The sequence below is a fragment of the Anticarsia gemmatalis genome, chromosome 8, assembly GCF_050436995.1.
Source record: "Anticarsia gemmatalis isolate Benzon Research Colony breed Stoneville strain chromosome 8, ilAntGemm2 primary, whole genome shotgun sequence".
In the NCBI taxonomy this organism is placed as follows: Eukaryota; Metazoa; Arthropoda; class Insecta; order Lepidoptera; family Erebidae; genus Anticarsia; species Anticarsia gemmatalis.
This window is the reverse complement of record NC_134752.1, coordinates 356941-378205: the sequence shown is the minus strand read 5'-3', so window position 1 is coordinate 378205 and position 21265 is coordinate 356941. Positions and strand designations below refer to the sequence as shown.

The 21265-nt window shown below is 36.1% G+C and overlaps 1 protein-coding gene across 1 annotated transcript in view; it reads right to left on the bottom strand.

The window, feature by feature from the left end:
* sn (fascin domain-containing protein singed) overlaps nt 1-21265 on the bottom strand; it is a 57403-nt gene that overhangs the window by 17194 nt on the left and 18944 nt on the right. The window contains exons 2-6 of the mRNA XM_076116963.1: nt 16089-16304; nt 11955-12063; nt 2260-2407; nt 1688-1873; nt 9-237 (exon numbers count right to left, since the gene is read on the bottom strand). Of these exons, the coding sequence (XP_075973078.1) occupies nt 9-237; nt 1688-1873; nt 2260-2407; nt 11955-12063; nt 16089-16299 (883 nt within the window). The 5' untranslated portion in view covers nt 16300-16304. The remainder of the gene's footprint in view (nt 1-8; nt 238-1687; nt 1874-2259; nt 2408-11954; nt 12064-16088; nt 16305-21265) is intronic.

Below are 21265 nucleotides of genomic sequence, written 5' to 3'. Positions count from 1 at the left end.
TCACTTACCTTGTTTAACTGACACGTATTTCTCATTGAGAGCAGCAACAAAGGCAGCTTGCGGCAGACTGTCCTCGAGGGAGAACAGCTCGTCGCGAGTGACGGCGGTGGAGCGGGTCTTCAGCACGGCCTTGGAGCCGATGGGGGCGAGGTAAGCGCCGGCCCCGTCACGGAGCGCCAGAGCACCCGCGTGGTACTCCGCGCTGAACAGGCAGGTCGATGTGCACTGCTCTTGAAGCTGCAGACAATAATAGATGCATAAATAACTGTCCCACTGCTGGCCAAGTCTCTTCTAGCGAAATGAGGAAAGGTAAGCTTTGAGTCCATTACGATGTCAAGTATTGGTGGCTTTAAAGAACGTTTGGCGTGCAAACATACATCCTGATGTTTTCCTTTACTTTTAGAACAAGTTATTATTTGTAATACATAAAAAAGTTACGAAAATACATCGGTGCTATGCAACACATTGGATGATTTGCCTTCTCAGCAGCTTCCGTTGAGCCGATTTTATATGCGAACCGCTTGCGCTTAGACGATTTTATACGAGAATAACAGATGTCTTGTAATGACGGACTCTAAAGAACTTTTACTATAGCTTTTTAAGTTAGGTAGGTAACCTAGTATCGAAGTTGTTCAAGTCTTTCGACACGGCTTAACGACTGTTATTATAGACAACAAAATTATATTTCCTTGCCCTTCGACGCTTAGCTCAAATAAAACTAAGCGGTCGCAAATTTTACGAAATGACTGACATGTTTGCGTTTATTCCTTAACAATATTAAACAAAACATGCAACGCGAGTCTTTAAAATCTATTATTTGTAGAAGTTTCTTAGCAATATTGTACTATAGTAACGTATGCACATAGGGTACAGGTGGGTCTCACGCATCGTCATTTTAATATCGTCGATAGTTCCCACGCGCGCTGCCACCAGCCTACAACTACACTACTGCGATGGGAAGCGGCACTCTCATTGTTTGCTAGCTAATCAGCCGACCTGGCCAACTGCAAGGCTGCCTCGTTAACTGTCACGATGACACTCATTCATTGACATTCTAACCAGTAGCTCAATTCTCTACTACTACTGACGACCGGTATGTCATCGAGAAATTTTGTATGAAAATCTGATCAGCCCCTCTGACGGGTGTCGTAGGAACTATTTTGGCAGTACATCTCTAAATGTCAAATTTTCGATACTCGATACTTCGATACCACAATAAAGACCCCATCTGTTCACAATAATTATATACCATTATTTACGTTTCGACAATAAATCTTCATTCTATGTAGTCTTATGCTAATCCCAATAAGTTTTTTTTGCTAACTCGATTATTCTGTCATAAGAGAAATTTACGATGCGCTCTGGGAAAACAGCTAATAAGATAAGATAAAGAAAACATCTTGATGAAACCTTGCCTGCCTGAGAGTTCTTGGAGCAATGCAAAGGTCTTAATCGACACGCGCTTCTAAAGTGGTAGGCTTATACCCTTTACTCTTTTATTACACCAATTTCGGAAACAAAGAAATTAAGGGGTTAAACTTACAACCCCCCTCCTTCTGGGAGGTTCTCTGAGGGTGGCAAGAAACCCCCAAGAAAATAGTCTTCCCCAAATAAATTAAAATTCTATTCTTGCCATGCACGGGGTTACATTTCTAGTATTAAACATACATGAAGAAATATTTCCTACCTTGCCACCGGCGCTCAAGTACTTGTTATTGCAGGTATGCAGGGCGTATTTGCCGCCTTCATCGGCTCTGAACTCGAGGGTGAAGAGCGTGTCCTCGCCCCAGGGCACGTTGGCGTCCACGTGGATCTCGTCCAGGGACTCCGACAGGTGAGCGAAGCGCTTGCGACCGATCGAACGCAAGTTCACCTGGAACAGGTAAACTGTTGAAACACCTGGAGATAATCAACAAAATACAGGTACTAAATGTATTTCCTTGAATGTTGAAAGGTCCGGTGCAGAAAACACGTAAACCTCTATAAAGCTCACTTACAAATTACACATTTTTCATGGCAGAAATACGCGGAAAAAAAATTTTGCCTGACCCGGGATTTGAACCCGAGACTTCAGCGCATCAGTCACATACACTACTGACCGCGCTTTAGAGACAGTTAGGGCAATAGGTCCATTGAGTAAGTAACTATACAGGATACAAATTTACATGCCCTAATTTGCCTGCGCGACCTGAACAAGTCAGCTTGAGTAGAAAAAGCTGTTGTGATGCTGCTAAGAGGCTTAGTCTTTCGTCATGTTACCTGAGGCCTGGCTGCAAGGTGCACGTGCCACAGCTCAGCGTCTCCGGGCACCTTGGCGGTGCAGGTGAGCTTGTCGGAGCTGGACCCGAGGAAGTAGCCCCTCTCCACGTTGCGCAGAGCCCAGCGACCGCTGTTGTCGTCTGATACGCTGTAACAATATGTGTTGTTTAATGGCTGGGTAAAAATGACACACGATGGAATAGGTTAAAAATGTTCTGTATAACATAGGACATTTTAATACACCTTTGCCTAAACATTCCGATATTACAGGAGTGATATTATGTATGTCACTCGGTTGCCATAAATTAGTTTCCATAAAGACATATTTTAATTATCAGTCATAGATCCATTTAAAAGTCTTCAATCTTTTCTAAACACTTTCTAACCACATAAATCTTAACAACGTTTAATTCAATCGATCAGTTCATAAATCAACCTCATCATTAATACTTTGATTGTACTCATTAATTAACGGAATATGAACACCAATTAGAGCCCTTATAAAACACTTTTACTTGGACACAAAAAACAAGACATTTTGAACCTTATTCTTGCAGCAATTAGACTTAATTTGTGATGAATGTCTCGTTAGCATGGCTTCGAGGAAAAGGCTTGTAGCGCGACAGTTCCAATTAGGAATGCCAAGCAATTATTTCATTAGATGGATAAACAAGGAGTTGCACAGTGTGTTATAAACCCTATTTTTGTTTCGTCGTCTTTTTATTGAATTAATCGATAGAGTATACCATTCTGAGGATTAGAGTAAAACTCCGGGCTCGCTAAGACTTGTACTTTTTTCGTTATTCAGTGTCAAAGTTCCGGAATATCCGACTATTGAAAAACGAAAAAAAATTAATTACAATTTAACAGAAGTACTTATTCCAGAATTTATTTATTCTATCGAAAGAAGATATAATAGCCGACCATTCCACCAATTCCTGAAGCTTTAGCATGAATAGGTCAAGAGATATGAATTTTTTTGTCATTTTTCGTTTTTATTTTTTTATTCATCTAAACCACCGTAGTAGGTGGTCATTCCTACATCAAAAAATTGCTAATACTTTCTTTTATTTGCAGTATTATTTCTAAAACCTAACTCGCTGGTTTCCAGGAGATATTTTAAATTTTAAATTTTACTTAGGGTTGTCACTTTCGAGTATCCGAAAATAATATTAGATTATAAACCTTTATTTGAAAAAAAAAGTTAAGGCAAGCCCCCCGGCCGTAGTTCTGCACGACGTACCTCAGTCACGCCTTACTGAGGTTGTTGAAGTGCAGAGTACGTTTACGGTATTAAGGTTGACTGGCGCTCAGTCCCCTAAAATTGTTCCAACTCCAGATGGAACAACCATTGATTTTGCTTTTTAGAAAAAAAACAACAAATATAATTACATAATATGTGTATAAATTATAATAAATAAATAGTTGACGAAAATAATTTTATCGTATTTTTTAAATAAAAAATCGTCACAATTGATGTACATACATGATAACATTTGATTTAAAATTATAGATAGGTATATAATTCATGTAGATATATAAAATACATTAAAAATTATTCTTAAAATTGTTATACCACAAAAATTACAATAAAATTGATTAAAAAAAAGTAGTTGTAAATCAAAAAATAATATGAAATTCATTTAAAAAGTAATTGTAAAATTAAATAAATTAACTAAAAATATTAAAAAAAAAAACAAAATGTTGTAATAGTACTTATGTTGAATGTTGATTTATAGGTATATTTATGAGATATCGGATAGGATTTTCTTTCATTTACTATAAGTTGAGTCTTTTGAGTTAGAATTTATAGACAGATTCCAAATAAGTGTATCAATCAACATCATACCAATTTCTTAATTTGTTTTTTAATTTCCTTTATAAAATTACCCAATCTTTGCCATTTTAAGCCACAAAATTATGATATCTTGTTATGGTCGTGATATAAAAGCTAAAACTTTGTAAAAATAAATTTATTAAATTTTGTTTGAAGTGGCAGCCCTATGTGCGGATATTTCGGATATTACTAAACTTTCAAATATCTCCTGGAAACCAGCGAGTTAGGTTTTAGAAATAACACTGCAAATAAAAGAAAGTATTAGCAATTTTTTGATGTAGGAATGACCACCTACTACGGTGGTTTCGATGAATAAAAAAATAAAAACGAAAAATGAGAAAAAAATTCATATCTCTCGACCTATTCATGCTAAAGCTTCAGGAATTGGTGGAATGGTCGGCTATTATATCTTCTTTCGATAGAATAAATAAATTCTGGAATAAGTACTTCCGTTAAATTGTAATTAATTTTTTTTCGTTTTTCAATAGTCGGATATTCCGGAACTTTGACACTGAATAACGAAAAAAGTACAAGTCTTAGCGAGCCCGGAGTTTTACTCTAATCCTCAGAATGGTATACTCTATCGATTAATTCAATAAAAAGACGACGAAACAAAAATAGGGTTTATAACACACTGTGAGTTGCTGGCATCAAGAATGAACGTCTCGGATTGTTGTTGAAAGCTCCGAGCGATAATTATCACTTTATAACGAGTGTTTTTGTCGTAATCACTCATTAGAGTAGTGACGAGCGGAATAAGTGCTCGCTTTCCGTGTGGCTGAGGGCTTGAATGTAAGGTGACACAGCGATGCGTGCGTTATGTGTGAATTAGAAATATTAATCACTTGTATTAACGAAGATGGGATTTTCATGTCTGTGAGTTGTTTAAAACTGTTCTAGTGGGAATGCAAAATGCCCAAAGTTGGACTTGGTCAGAGTCACAAGTATCAGTCATGTCAAGAGTATACAAAGATCTTCCAACAAACTTCCACGTTTTTGGGAGGATACCCTTATCGAGTGGAATGAAGAGTTTATGTTCCTTTAAAATTTGATGAACTCTAAGTTTTCCTCACGACGTTTTCCATCATCATTCACACAAGTGATCATCGCTTCCAATACACACGTAACTTCGAAAAGTCATTGCTGTGTTCTTCTATATAATTATATTGTATCTTCTAATGACCAAAAATACTCGGATAAAAGAACAATATGTGTATTTCTATAGTATCTTAAAGCGTTTGAGTGTGTCACCGCTGTATGTCTGGAGGCGCCTCGAGCTGACTCACACGTCTGACTCTTAACTTAATATCTCTGCTACTCTATACTTAACTGTGTATGTTCAGCTTTTTAATCAGTTCAAGTGACACACACACAAACAAATTAATAAGACAGTGATCTCTTAACTGAAGCTTTAGTACGTAGTACTCGTTAAAAATATCCGTCTAATGTTATTAATGTCTGTCTGTCAGTTAAGTTTTTACGGCTAAACTGCTGCGCCGATTTTTATGAACTTTAGCATGGAGGTAGGTAATCAGTTCAGCGATTTTCTTCAATTGGTAGGCCACCGAGTAGCGCTTCGCATTTAAAATCAGTTGAAAATATAATTCTTGCCGAATACGCTAGGGACGCTGATTAGATTTTCATTCTCTGTCGATAATTAATCTATACTAATATTATAAAGCTGAAGAGTTTGTTTGTTTGTTTGAACGCGCTAATCTCAGTAACTACTGGGCCGATTTGAAAAATTCTTTCAGTTTTAGATAACCCATTTATCGAGGAAGGTTATAGGCTATATATCATTACGCTACGACCAATAGGAGCAGAACACCAGTGAAAAATGTTACAAAAACGGGAAAAATTTTGACACATTCTGTCTTATGTGACGCAAGCGAAGTTGCGCGGGTCAGCTAATATCATATATATTTCAAGCAATGCAAAAGTTTAAAAGTTATGAATCTCGGTTGTCGTTAGTCGATATGAAACTAGGAAATCCTCTTCAAATTGCATAGATGTTCTAGATATTGTGTAGGTATTAAACGCATACATCACAGAAGCCATAGACAATGCAGACGAGTCCGACGTGTTTATGGTTTGTTGCACTCTGCTGCATCTAGCCATAGATACTACCTAGCATGTGAGATATAAAATATATAAGTATATTATAGGAGTAATAAACGATTATTTTATTCTTACAAGAACTGTTATAACTGTAAAACAGAGAAAATCTATATTAATATTATTAATTCAAAACTATGTCGGTCTGTTAAGTTATCACGATTAAATATTTTTTTATTAATTTTGCTAGAGGATAGTTTAGGGTCTGAGATTAAAACAAGAAGTTTTTTTTTCAGCAAAGTACCCCGTCACAGCCAAAAATTAAGATTCATAGGAAAACAAATTTTGGAATTTCTTCTTGGAAAAAAATACATAAAATAACGTCTGTTCTATCGGAAAGTGTGGACACAGATGCATAAAATATACCAACGTTTCGCCATTAACAATGTTAGTCCCATGTAATAGGTTGTGAGGCACTACACTAAGTTCTTGTGTCATTAGATACGCAAGTAAAGAGCAGACCTATCGACGGGTGAAACAAAAGACTGCCGTACACCCCTTGGTTAATTAAAATGCACAACACGTGCCAAGAAGGGATGTGTTCACCACACACCCCTTAAAAACCCATCTCTTTAGAATAACATATCTTTCTTCTTTGTAGAAACACAATCCACAAGGAGGTACAAATAGCTCTTGTGCCGCAAATGTAACTTCTACAAACATACAAACAACAGACACACAGTATAATCAGGCCCGAAACATCTATTAGTGCATCGTACAAATATCTCTTAAGGCAATCGAACGAGAATCAAATTGAGCTTTCAAAATTATTCCCATAATCTTCTCACATTCAAACGTTTATACAAACTAAGCAAGAAAAGTAATAAAATCCAAAGTAAATATTTTAATGTGAAACTGTCACATAAAGTCTGTTTGTTTGATACAATTTTATAGCCAAAAAGCTTAACGAATTTTCATGAAATTCAGCATAGAGATTAATACCCGTTGTCAAATATAGGTTACTTATTTTGCATAAATCAACACTTAACTGCCATTATTTTATTTCAGTTACCTACCAACGTAACAGTTTCACTTAGCAATAACAAATCATAGAAAGTACTGGCTATAAACAGAAATATAATGTTCTAAAGAAACAAAACACAAGTGACATTTGCATTTGAATACAAGCAATTTGAAAGGGGCATTGAATTGAAATGTCAAACGCGAACCTCAAACAAGCTGCACAGGAAATGTCGGGAGAAATGACTAGTGTTATTTACACAAATATGTGACATTTGTGAGAACAGTTGTGATTTTCACAAGTTTTCTTTAGCTTTCTTAGTAAGAGTAAGTAAATATTTGAAGTATAAAGCCTGTATAGTCTAGACGGTATGGTATTTCTGAAAGCTCGGAGTTTGGTAAAGTGCCTAGTATATGGCAATAAGTTCGCCTCCTATTACAAGGAACTAGCATAGTCAATGCTAAAACACGGGTGAATTTTATCTCTCTCTCTCTCTCTCTCTACACCTTCGAGTATAAAATCCGTGATGTTATGTACAGTATCTAATTTGTAAGTAAAGACGCAATGTGTAACCTCCACCGAAACGTCAGGCATTCTAAGGTTAAATGAGTGTACCGACCAGCAGTGTTTAAACAGGAGAAAAGGTGATACAAGAAATCATTAAAAGTTGAACTGTTATATGCCCGCATGAGCCCGCATCATTATAGAATCAGCTTTTAAGTTGCCCATCCGTTCCTTATAGCCCAGGTAAGGGCTAAGGGCTGACCTTTTCGGTAGTAAAATTGTTGGTGAGTTTTTTGTTGCATATTTTTATAAAGGTACATAGCTATTTTATTTTACTTTCGATTTAATGAAACTCTGTGATTCCTTGTCCGGTAAATTGCTTTCTTCTACAAGTTCAAAGTTCGTAGCACTATTGCGTGTTGAACAAAGACCATCAAGATAATATATTGTTATAGTCTAACAATTTAGTAGAACGCTGAGCAAGCACGATGGTTTTAGATTATAATTAAGAATTTCGTGTTATTAAAGTCCAAAATGAAGTAGCCTCAGTAGACAGACGACTACGGCCGTCCCGCTGCAAAAGTCAGCGGGTAATTGATATTCGAAATATTGTATAACTGCGTCAAAGATCTTTGACAGTCGTTACCAGTAGTCAGAAGCTTGAAAGTCTGACAACCAGTCTAGTACAAGGGTATCGTGTTATAACCCAGGCAACTGGGTTGTGGAGGTCCGAAAGGCGGAAGTCGCTCTATGTAGAATACTGATATTCAGATGCATCTGGTGAAAATGGAAGCCGACTGCAACATGGCTGGAAAAAAGACTAGGCTGATCGTTTGCGTCGCCCGTACTACTTGCATACAGGCCTTTCTCTTAAGTTGTTGGTTTAAAGCAATGACTTCTAAGGCACGTAGAATCTATTTAAAAATATATTCAACAACACAGACTAACACAATCGTGCCGCTACTAACAATTATGAGGACCCTTCAAAACAATTTAAGACAACATTTTGGCACGCGCTCGTTACCATTTTAACCTTCAAGTACCCTTTAAAAAAACACACAAAAACATACTATATTTATATAGCATTAAAGTTTATTATCCTTAAAAGAGGGTAGTTGTAACCTTTGACATGACAAGGGGAATTAGACTTTAGTACTATGGGTTTAAGGTGTAATTTCGCTTGTGGTGTGAACATCCCCTCGTGTTGAGATGTGATCAATAATTTTGGGGCTACGTACGTTTCGAGAGGTTAACATGGCAGACGTGTATTAAAATATTTAGGAAAGGTTTATGAGTTCGAGTGGCTTTGCGATACATATGTTTATTTAGGGATGCTGTATAATACTCTCAATATTATCAGGTTTTTATGTACAGTTGCAAAGGAACTAAGAGATTGGTTGTATATAGCAAAAGGATAACTTTACATTATAATACATTTCTAAATCTTGAATAGTTTGTGAGTATAAATGAATAACTGAAGCACTTTTTTGTGAAATATCTTATGAAAATGTTAATTAACATTGGCACAGAGTCTGGATACTTTTCAGTACTTTTAACTTCACGTGGGAAGAAGCTTTAAATTAAAGCTTAAGATATAATACAGAACACTTTCTGACTTAACGGAGACGATGTCAAGGCCTGAAATTAGTGTATTCATAAGACAGACATGGTAAAGAAACTAATACGAACAAAAACCTTCGGCGCCCAATAACTTAGCACTTTCTAAGAGGCTTTTTTGGCAACAAACTGAATGCGTGTAACGTCTCCAGTAAACAATTTAGCTGATTCACAAGCGTGACTCACGGGTTTACTCGTGCTCATCTTTTTTGGCCGCTCCTGGACATGACTCAGTGTCTCCTGAGCAGGGATGCTACAGAAACTCCGATTCTAATAAATTCACCTTTGGTTTCCAATCCCGGCTTCGAAACTTCTTAATCAGTTAACTACAGCAAATAATGACGAGTGATAGACACTTGCCTTTTTTCATTGTCTGTGTTAATTCATTAATAATTTACTAAAAGGGTTTACTGTAAACACATACAAAAATCACGGCTTGTTCCCATAGAGGTAGGCAGAGAAACGCCACTTAGAACAATCTATACAAACTTCCCTTGCTTCATTTACATTACGATATGGATAATCTGTTGATATAACATCAATAAAATACAATATATTGACTTTTTCAAATACTTCGTAAGAAGTTTACGAAATAAAAGATATTTTTAATTGAATATCATATTGCAACACCTTATGTACCTACACTGGTATGCCATAAATGTATCTTAATCTTATAAATAATTTATTCTCTCATATAACATTGCTTCTCTACCTAGCACCACTTATAACACCGACTAAGAATTCAATTTCAATTCCAAAATGTCAAAAATCCTACCGACCTGCGACTTCGGTTCCGATAAAATGACCGTCCCTTACATCCCTGCAGAGCTGCTCCAGAGAATAAGGATCGATAATACTGCGGCTTGCGATGAAATCGTAATGTAGTCTGGTGAGTGGTGTGTGACTGATATTATTTCACTTTAATAAGTTATAAGAACAAGCTGTGATATAGAAAGGGTTTGGTTTTATACAGCTGGTAGTTAACTTAACTTAGGGTTAAAATTTGTTTCCTTACAATATGACCTACCGAGGTTATATATAAAAAATGCTGTTTTAAATTACATTTACTTGCCGGCTCGACTTGCGTGGTTTTGTTTTTTTTTTGCCTCGGAATAACTTCTGAAGAGGTATTTAGAGCCAAATCGTTTTATTTATTAGGCAATAGATTGCTATGAATTAAAAATGAAACTTAAATTTATAAAGGTAGAACGTGAACGTGAATCAAATTCCTATCAGTAATATAACTAAAACTGAAAGTTACATTCACTAAGTAAACCAGTGGTACACTACACCACAGGAAAGTCCAAAACGAAGTAATTGAAAGTACTTACGCAGAATATCTCACGCACATTCAACACTTGACGCGAACTCGTTCTGGCAATAAATCTTGTGTAAAAACCAGTGGCTCTCAACATACAGTCCACTTAACGCTAGTAGCCCGCATAAAACAGTTATCGGATTTGCCTTTGGATAAATCTGGATTATTGGCATCATTGAGTAAAAACCGTGACTGTTTCTTCATAAGCGGGACAAAAAGCTTTATGTAACTTATTATAGCCTTCATTTAAATTAAAGTCTACACCTAAGCATTTATATAAAGAAAATAGTAACCCTGCCCCCTTTTATTTCATAAAATAGCTATGTTAGATGTTATAAAATTTTATTCTTTTTGAACGATTTTTCCATTTGTGTAAGAATGTTTGTTTGTCGTTTGGTTAGTGGTCAACCTAGTGTCAAAGTTGTTCAAGCCGTCCGAGAAGCCTTTGACATGGCTTAACGACTGTTATCTAAGTAAACAACATTAAAATATGCTTAAAAAAGTACCAAAAAATCGGTCCGAACGCCCGGTTGACTTATGAAAATAAGTTTTTAAAACACACATAAAAATGTTTAGAGCCAAAGTCCCGCCGCACGCGTTGACAACATAAAGTGTAGCCATTTAGCCAAGACATCGAACTGCAAGGAGCCAGGATTCCGGTGACTGACTCGCTACCAGTGACTCACTCACGGATTAGTATGCGATGGGGTGAGTGGCGGTGGACTTTTGATCTGTTTGTACTGGCACTTAACTTATAATATCACGCTAGTCATACCGAAAATCTAGGCAGAGGTGTATGAAACTACGCTTCAATATTGTAATACCAATTAGAGAAGACCAATTTTTACCGATCCGGGAATCGAGCCCAATACCTTGTCACTAGCAGTTTAAGTCTTCCTAGACTGCAGAGGCAATAAAATTGATTATTTCCAATGGTTAGGTTACTTGGTCGCGTAAATCCCGCAAGCAGCATTATCAGCCTAGCCTCTCTTCCAACTATGTATGTTGGAGACGGCTTCTAGTCTCACCGGATGCAGGTGATTACCAGTATTCTACATAGAGCGACTGCCTACCGGATCTCCACAACCCAGTTACCTGGGTTATAACACGATACCCTTCGGCAAGACTAGTTGTCAGACTTTCATGCTTCTGACTACTGTTAACGACCATCAAAGATCTTTGAATATGACAGCCGGGACCCACAATTTGACGTGACTTCCGAAACACGGAGGAACTACGCATAAGATGGTCACCCATCCAAAGAACTTCGTGTATATTCGTATGACTTACGCCACCGAAGTCGTAGGAAATAAGTAAGCTTCAGTAAATGGTGAATGTATTACCTGATATGGAACTTGCTGCCAGGCTCCTTCTCCTCGGACTCGCAGGTGACGTTGCCGAACGAGTCCACGGCGAGGTACTTGTCCAAGTGCGAGCGCAGGTAGATCATGCCTGGAGACAACAACACACCAGGTTAGAAGAAGAGAACATGACCGACATGGTTGAAGATACACAGCTTATTAATTGTAATTTTGCTCTCAGTCTATGTATCGGATTGTATCGAATAGGTCAGCTAAAACTTATTCCTTAGCTGCGGAACTGGCTTTAAAAACTTCCATTATTTTTTTATTCTAAAGCCGCAATACATTTTTCCAAAAAATCAATATCAAATCATTTATTAATTTAGGTCAAATATTGAAACTTATGATAGTCGTTACAATTACTGAATCTACCACTAGCGCGGAAAGGGGGTAGAGCCTTCCCCAGTAGACTTATTGTTAATTAACACTGCCGTCGGTGAATATTCGTGAGTCAATATATATTTATCAATAGGGATGCAGACGTTATATTTTTACAGCAGAACAATCTATGTTTACCACAAACTGGAATAAAGCTAACGATGTGTTAAGGAAAAAGTTACTAGTAGATTTATTAGTTTACCTAATAAGATTCTGCTACTTAGGGTAGCTGAGACCTTAATATAGTAATATTATATGTAAAATCTTGAACCGACTACCGGTGACTTATTCCCAATTGAAACCAATTCAAAAGCGAACCAGTCAGTTTCGAGTTAATGATAAATAGTACTTCTACATAACAATCTAACAATGATTTGAGTTTAAAATTAATTGTTTGATTTTTGTTTGACCATCGGTGCAGCGCCTCTAACAGTCGTAGGAAATATATTTGCAGTACTTACATTTTTAATGTCAAACTCTCGATACTCGCAAGTACCAATTGTACAGAATCGAGCTACAGATGTATTTACAAAACATCGATATATCGAATCTTCAATATTTTTAATTCAATATTTTGCATCCCTATTGATCAAACATCCCTTCATACACCTGAGGGGTGAGTGGGACGTATTGATCAGGTGGTTGTATTGTGTGTCTGTCTGTCCCAGCTGTGGACCTTGACAGTGGGGAGAGACCCTCTGATTGCACGCCGACTGTCGAATTTGGATATCGATGGGGTGTGTCGGGCCATAACGTTTGTTTGTTCAATAAGTGGGAAGTTTAGGGGAGGATACTATTACGTATGGAGATTATTATATTCAGATTTTTTATTTGAATAGAGTAATTTGCGTTTTTTTCCTGCTTTTTTGTGTTTTTGGGCGTTTAAACCACTTTGATATTTTCAAAATATATTAGAGGTCCTTGCTTGTATAATCTGAGCTGCGCAAATTGTAACCCCATGTTTCAGCCTATAATAGTTTTATTTTTATTCTAATAAAATGTCTATAATTGACCCAAGATCTTCGACCATATTAATTTCGTAAAAGCATAAAAGACAATAAATACTTAATTTAGTAATTCTAATTAAACAATATCATATATCAGAGAATGGTGTCTTTTTAATTAATAACTTCATCTACAATGTTTATCATTCGAAAATTAATTGAATATTTAATTCCTGCATTTATAACTAAGCTATTAATTACTTGTTAAGCTAAATATTCTTATTCCATGTATGTCTATAAATTAGCATATATTGTGAGTTGTGACGTCTCGGTATTTATTAATGAGAAACAATTAATAAGATATACTAATATATTCTGTACGGGTCGATGATCTAGTAATCGCAAATTACCAATTAGTAGGAACAAATGTTGTCATGTTTTTTACGAACAATAATTACCATAAATGTTCAAGAAATAAGATTATTTATTTTACCCTTATTAATATTATGAATTATGAATGCGTGTGTCTATCCATTTTGTTTTTCACTAAACTGTTGAGTTGATTTTTATGAAATAGACCATGGAGATAGCTGAAGACTCAGAATCAAACAAAGTATATTAATTATACGTGAGTGGCGATACGCCGGTTGTATTTATATTAATAAGAATAAAATTTAATTGTTAGAATACTATTTTAACAATTAATTTTTTTGTCATATTTGGCCAAACAATAATTTAAATACCTTCAGAAATACACGATTATATGGTAAACAACCCCTAAAAATATTTTCAATAGAATAATTAACATGATATATTTCACTCTCGCGTGTTTCATGGCCCAACACTCTTGTTTTAATTTAGGGCTCGCACGCACGCACGTTTTTGCGACAATTAGTGAAAGGACGCGACTAATATGTTACATACATAACTAAGTTTTTGTACACATTGTTTGAGAATCTGTTTACATAACGAATTTTGATTTCATGTTCATAAGGAGTAATGTCGCTATGTTACATACATTTTGACCTTGACTAAAGATAAAATGAACCCAATTGAGTGTATCTGTCATGAGAGCAAGCGGTCACCTGGCTACTAAACTACCCTTTATTATTATTGATACAAATACCAATCGATCAACCATCAACTATGTTGCTAAATATAGTAAAGCAAGGAAACTGCTTAAAATAATAAGATGGTTTGATGATCCAGGCGGCTCCGCTCGTTTTCATCCCCTCCTTCAACCACTTGGGGGTTGATTAAAAAAAGAGCCTATGTTTGTTATCTTTAACTATCACCATGCTTCAGGTTCGATTCCCTGGTTGAGAAAAGTGGTGTTGGGTTGAATGTTCTCATCGCGAAATAAGGCAAAGTGTCCAGTAGGTATACAGCAATAGATTCGCCCTCTAATACATGGTACTAAATAGACGGCGAAATAAAACGCGAATGTATACGCCAAATTGCCTACACTTGAATGTGTAAAAGTACTTATAAATAATAAGATATTCTTTAGTATTTATAAATAGATAGCCCTTAGCTTACTACATTTATAGACACAGACCTCAAACACTCCATATTTTCACAGACAACACCATATTGGACTATTAACTTGAATAAAAGCCTTAATTGGACAGTGTTGTGGAATTAAGGCTCTGCGGCTACTTCCGTCCGGTCAATAATTGGCGTCGCATAGACTAAAGGTACCATAGATAGAAAGAGTATAGACAGGAAGTCACTTGTTAGTTTTTTAAGAATACTAGTGGTGTGCGTCATAGGAGTTGCTTTAGGATTACTAATGTCTTGTTTGTTGCTACTCAACTATACTCGTAGCATAGTGAAATACAGTGTAAGTATCTGAGTTGTTTAAGACTCTTAACAAAAACTTGCTTAGGTTTACCTTACTGATGAGTGAACTTCATATGTCTCCAAGCTAAGCACTAGGTTGACCACTAATCAAATAATAAATACATTTCAGAATCATGGCATAACAGATAAAGATTATACTTGTTCTCTATTAATTCAAAAGCCTTGTTCTAAAGTTGAAACCAATTAGTAAACATAAGAAATTGGCTTTTAGAATAAAAGATATATAAAAAACGTTGGCAACTCTTGAAATTGCCATGAACATAAATCAGCAACGTAAATTAGGACAACAAAAATTTGTTTGAATTTTTCCGCAATTTTTTGCAACTTACTAAAGTAATGAGAAAATTAGTTTCGTAGGCTCCTAGTGAATTTCGCAGGGTAACCAGTCGATGGGAACTAAAAGAGCTACTTTATTAACTAAGGATTCTATTGAGAAGCGAAACGTGAAGCGAATTGCGATTATTTGCGCAACATCGCAAATTGGTTTAAACCCAACCGTCCTGTACTTTGCTATGACTCACTTGAACCGCTAAAAGTATTGTAAGCTTACCACGATATGCCACAAGTTTTACTATAGATACTCGTATATCAATAGTCTTTTTGATGCTTGTGTTAATTTTGATTCTCAGTCTTTAATTACATTGATGCTTTTAAACGAATAAGTTTTCAACGGTTTACGGACACACTTCATCATTTATAATATTAGCAGGGATTTAACAGACAGTCATAAAATTCATGTTACACACCGGTGTGGCACTTTGTTGGGACTACACTTCAGTATGTGGTCAACTGGATCCACTCGAAATAGCGATAGCGAGATCATTCAAACCAGTCACATTTTATTTAACATCTATACAAAATCGACTGGACCAAGTACTGATTTCATTATTTTAAAAATCACAGAATAAAGTTGAATGAGAAAAGCACTTACTGTCATTAGCATTTCCAGAAGCAGGTTCAAGAGTCCATATCTGCTTCTTCTTGAGGCTGGTGCCGTTGGCGTTGATCTTGAAGCCGAAGGTCTCGGCGGTGAGGTAGCGGTAGCGCGAGTTGATCAGCCCGATGGTCCACCAGCCGCGCTGCTGGTTCTGAGTGATGATGTCTCCAGCTCCATTCATGTCGCCGTTGCTGTGGCCGTTCATTCTGTCTGGACAAACAAAATTAGGGTTTAATATAGGTAAAGAATGGACTTACACAGTTTTAAATATTTTGTCTTTGTGCGATTAAGTGTGTATAGCGACTACCGCGAAAGATCTTTGGTTTGAAACTCTGGCTTAAAAGGATTTCCTTCAGGTTTTTCTCTCAAGTATTTCTTTTTAATATATTTCTTGTCTCTGGTGCGATTGACAGTATATACGCTCAAAAGTCTCGGGTTCGAGACCCTGGTTTCTTGAGGTTTTTCTCTCAAGAAATCCTTTGAGAGTCTATAAAGCCGTGGGTTCTACGCTTAACCTCTCACTGGTCGTGTTGGTTACCGTACCATTAAAATAAAAAGATGTTTATGAGTCTTGCACACACTCTTGGACACTATAAAACTCCTGCACAGTGGCTGGTATTAATGAAACTCGCTGCTATAGCCGAAAAAGCCTTTCAAGGGAACATTTATAGATTAAAAACAGCCGCACTTCAACAACGGTGCTAAGAAAAACGAACGGAACGAAATGGCAATATTTTTTCTTCAGTAAACTCAAGGCTGGCGTAAAATCTTTGTGGAAACAGAACATTCGCGTCGGTGGAGAACAAAAGCTGTTTAAATGTGGCTGAGTGACGGATCATTTGTTTATAAGACAATAGCGAGGTTGTGCTCCAATGAGCTGATGTCGGACAACCAGCAATTTATGAGCTGAATGAAATATTGAGATGGTGACGATTTTAAAGTATTATTTCTGCTGCTGTAAGGTATGTCTGGTTTTGTACGATGGTCCTTCGACATAGAATATAGAGTTACTTATTCAGTACTTAGACGGATCAAAATAGATGGAACACATGCATAAAATCACGCCTTTCTTCTCATTGTAGAATAGACAGAAACCAAAGATCTATGGATACGTATAATTAACCTATAACAATGCATATTACACATCTGGCTAAATTGTAATCCACAAAATAATATAGGTAGCATACCACCACTTAAACCAATTTCTGTTTCTAATATCAAATAAAAATAACCAATAGCACTATGCCCGACCAGGAACTCAATCCCAAGACCTCGTCGTCAGCAGTCGTATACACTTTCACCCGGACTACAAAGGCATCATAATTAGTATTAGGGATAAGAATTTAACGGTATAATAAAATTAATTAAAAACGTAATGTCCATGCACCAGGAAGTCGACTGTGCAGCCAGACACAGATCAGTAATCTCTTGGCGGGAGAACGAGCACGATATAGGACAAGTAGCGTCTAGACGCAGCTGATGACCCCAAAGATAACCTACATTGTACATTACTTACTGTTAGTTAACTAACTGGCTAATTTATTAACACTGGGTTGGGTTATGAAGTAACTAATACCATTAACCGTGAATATTCGTGCGTAATCCTTAGGTACTGTTAATATTATTAATTTGAAATTATGAGATAATTGATGTATGTTTTTAACTCTTTTACGTACTGAAACGGTGGGCAAAAAAAAATGTATGTGTGTCATTGACGTATTCGATGTTTATGAAACTTTACTTACAGATACTTTTTAACACAGAGGATATTTTTGATCCCCGGAAATCTAACAACCGGTCAAAATCGTAGAAGGATTTAGTTATATTAAAAGTAAAAAACTTTCTGTCTATAACGTTGTGACGGCTAAGCTGCAGAAACAATTAATTATGATAATATGATAAAATCAGTGACTTAATGGCTAAAATACGGTGTAGACGCGTACGCGGATCAGCTAGGTATCATATGGGCAATATGATACAAAGTTCGCGGTAATCCAAAATTCCATTATAGCACAAACAGTAAAAAGAGCCGTAACTAAAATATCCAGTTTATGACAATAGCGCAATCAAACCAACCGGTTTACTTCAATCAAAAATATATTCTAATACACGAACTCGCCACGCTTTTGAATAGTATTCTATTTCATTGCCAAAAGTTAGATCCTGCTTGATACATAAATGTGAATGAAGCATAAGATGTTTGTAGGGATCGTATCAAGTGGCATTCTTTGGTCATTGCCTATCCTAATTAGAAAATGGCGCGATTCTTTTTATGTTTATTAGTTAGATGCATTTATAACTTTCGAAGAATTTATTAGTAAACAAATACAGTACAATACTTTCCTGCCTAGTTCTAATGACCCACTGCAGGTCAAAGACCTTAATTCTAGGTAAATGAGTGTGACTCACTAAAAGGCTATCACAAACAACACAGGCATATTTAGAAATAATTAATAGAAATTAAATTAACACCCTACTGTCCTACTGTTGGGCATGACTCTGGTCTCGGAATAAGGGAGTAGCTATACTAAAAATAAATAAAATAAAATAATGTTTATTTACCAATAACATTCTAATTCTTAAAAACTATGCTAAACTACAATTTTCTATTTATAATAATATTTCTAGTGACTCTTCCACTAGGCTGAGCCTGTCTCGGAAGAGTCTATTAATATTATACTTTGAGTTTACTTCCTTCAAAATCTGTTTTACAGAACTTTCAGATAAGCAAGGTTTATCACGAGAACATAACACATACAGGGCATTTATTTGTGCTTATTAATCCTATTTGTTATTTAAGCTAGCTTACACACGCATCTCCGTGTTCAAATTTTCAACCTACATTTCGCCCATTTGGGGGTTGGTCTCCGGTCTTTAACTATTTTGTCCCAACGCTAGTTTAAGCGCATTACTAATTTTGACTGCCGCTGTGTCGCAGTGGTTAAGGTCACCACGTCAATACCATTGCGTCGACAGGTCGTGGGTTCGATTCCCACACGAAGCAATTATTCGTACGATCCACAAATAATTGTTTCGGGTCTGGTTGTGCTTTGTGTCCGTTGTTTGTATGTTTGTAAAAGTCCCCGCGACACAAGAGCAATTATTAGTGCGGGAGTTGTCTTTAAAAAAACAGAAAGAGTATTGAGGTATGTATATTTATAAACAAGTACCCACATCATAGTAAGTTTGTATACTAATTCATGTTTTCAAGAAAACAATTCTTCATAAAGTTCCCACACAATTTGCTAGATAGTACACATTGATATGACATGGTGTGTAGTGGCAGGATGCGGTCGTCACGGTGGCGGCCCAAGGTCCCACTGGGTCAAAGCCACCGCCTCTCCAAGTACTATGTACCTATCTACTACTATCTACCTATGGGATGCGTGTGCGCAACTCAATGAAGATGTAATTGACATGTTAACTATCAAGTTTTTATTTATTTACTATTTGGTCGTAGCGTGATGTTATACAGCCTATATAAATTTCAATAAATTGGCTATCCAACAGTAAAATATTTTTTCAATTCGCACTAGTAGTTCCTGAGATCAATTTTATAATGTTAGTATAGAGTATAGATTAAAAAAACAACTGCCGCACTAAGAATAGTTCCTGTATCGCGGGGACTTTTACAAACTTATAAACAACGGACACAAAGTTCAACCAGACCTGAAACAACTATTTGTGGATCGATGGAATAATTATTCTGTGTAGGAATCAAACCCACGACCTCCCGACCCAATGGTAGCGGCTGGTCGACCTTTACCACTGCGCCTAACGTTTGTTGTATGATTGTCCGTAATATCCGTGTATCTATTGATAGAAATAGTGCTTGATTGAACCATTTCCGGTATTGATTGATTCCATGATTAGATGATCATTAGCGTTTGTTAGTAGCTACATTCATGTAGACTCTTGTTATATGCCTTATTTTGTTTCAAGGATTTGACCACGGGCTAGTACTTTTACAGTCTATGTGAAAGCCTGGTACATAAGCTACAACACTACTAACCCCTGGTTTCTAAGTATATTTAGCGATAGTTTATCTATTCAATAGCGTGTTTTTTATATGAGTTTAAACGCTATTGAATAGATAAACTACCATTAAATGTACCTCAGAAATAGGGGGTAAGTAACAGTTTCATCAACATTCGTTCAGTAGTTACGACGTTCGTTTTTAAAACAACAAACTTTATATTAGTATAGATTGACAAACTATCACTTCAAGATTTCAACTGATTAAAAGATTTTACGTATCGCAATGCCAAAAAGTCAGTCAAATAGATTTTCGCATTTACTTCGTTATATAAAAGTATGTACGGAAGAATGTATTGACTGATGTATTGATATATTTCATCTGACATGAATACATAACCAAAGATAATTTCGGTGCTGCATAGCAGATGCTAAAAATAAATTAAGTAAGTCGTCTCGCAGCTAATTGTGTTTAAAAACATAAGCATCTATTAGTGTAACTATCAACAATCGACAAATGGCCGTCGGAGAGACAATAGTGAATTGGTAGATGATTAACATAACAATTGTTAGATAATTGCGGCATCAATCTCGTGGGTTTGTGTGACTTAGGTGTGTGTGCCCGGCCTTATTTGTATAGGGTTAACACGTCCTAGCAAGCTACTCATGTATTTAGTAATAAGATAAAATATATTATATATATAGATAAAATAAAAATGTTTTTAGAGGCACGCTTTTCTTTGTCTTTATTTACCCCCAGGATTTAAACTGTCTTAATGGTTAATATTGTGAAATCTATTCAGATTTTTAGCGTATTTTTTTAAATAAATGTCTCGCACATTTATTTAAGCAGTTGTTAACTTATCGAATACTTTGAAGTTAATTTTTATATCAGAGTACCTATTTTTAACTGAAGCTGGTAACTTTACTGCGCAGGTAAGTAAGGTCATTGATAATATAATTAGCTTTCTTTCATTTTGAACTAATTAATCAAATATTCATGCAAAAAAAACCTTCAGCTTTGTTGCCTTTATATATTATCAGGATTTAATGACGTGACCCTATGCCATATAATAAATAAACAGTATGATTACAATGTACTAGTGGGCAAGGCGCAAGGCTTGGTAAGGTAATAGACCATTTATAGAGCCCCGTGTTGGTAATGATGAGCGAATGAATGCTGAACGTAATGAATG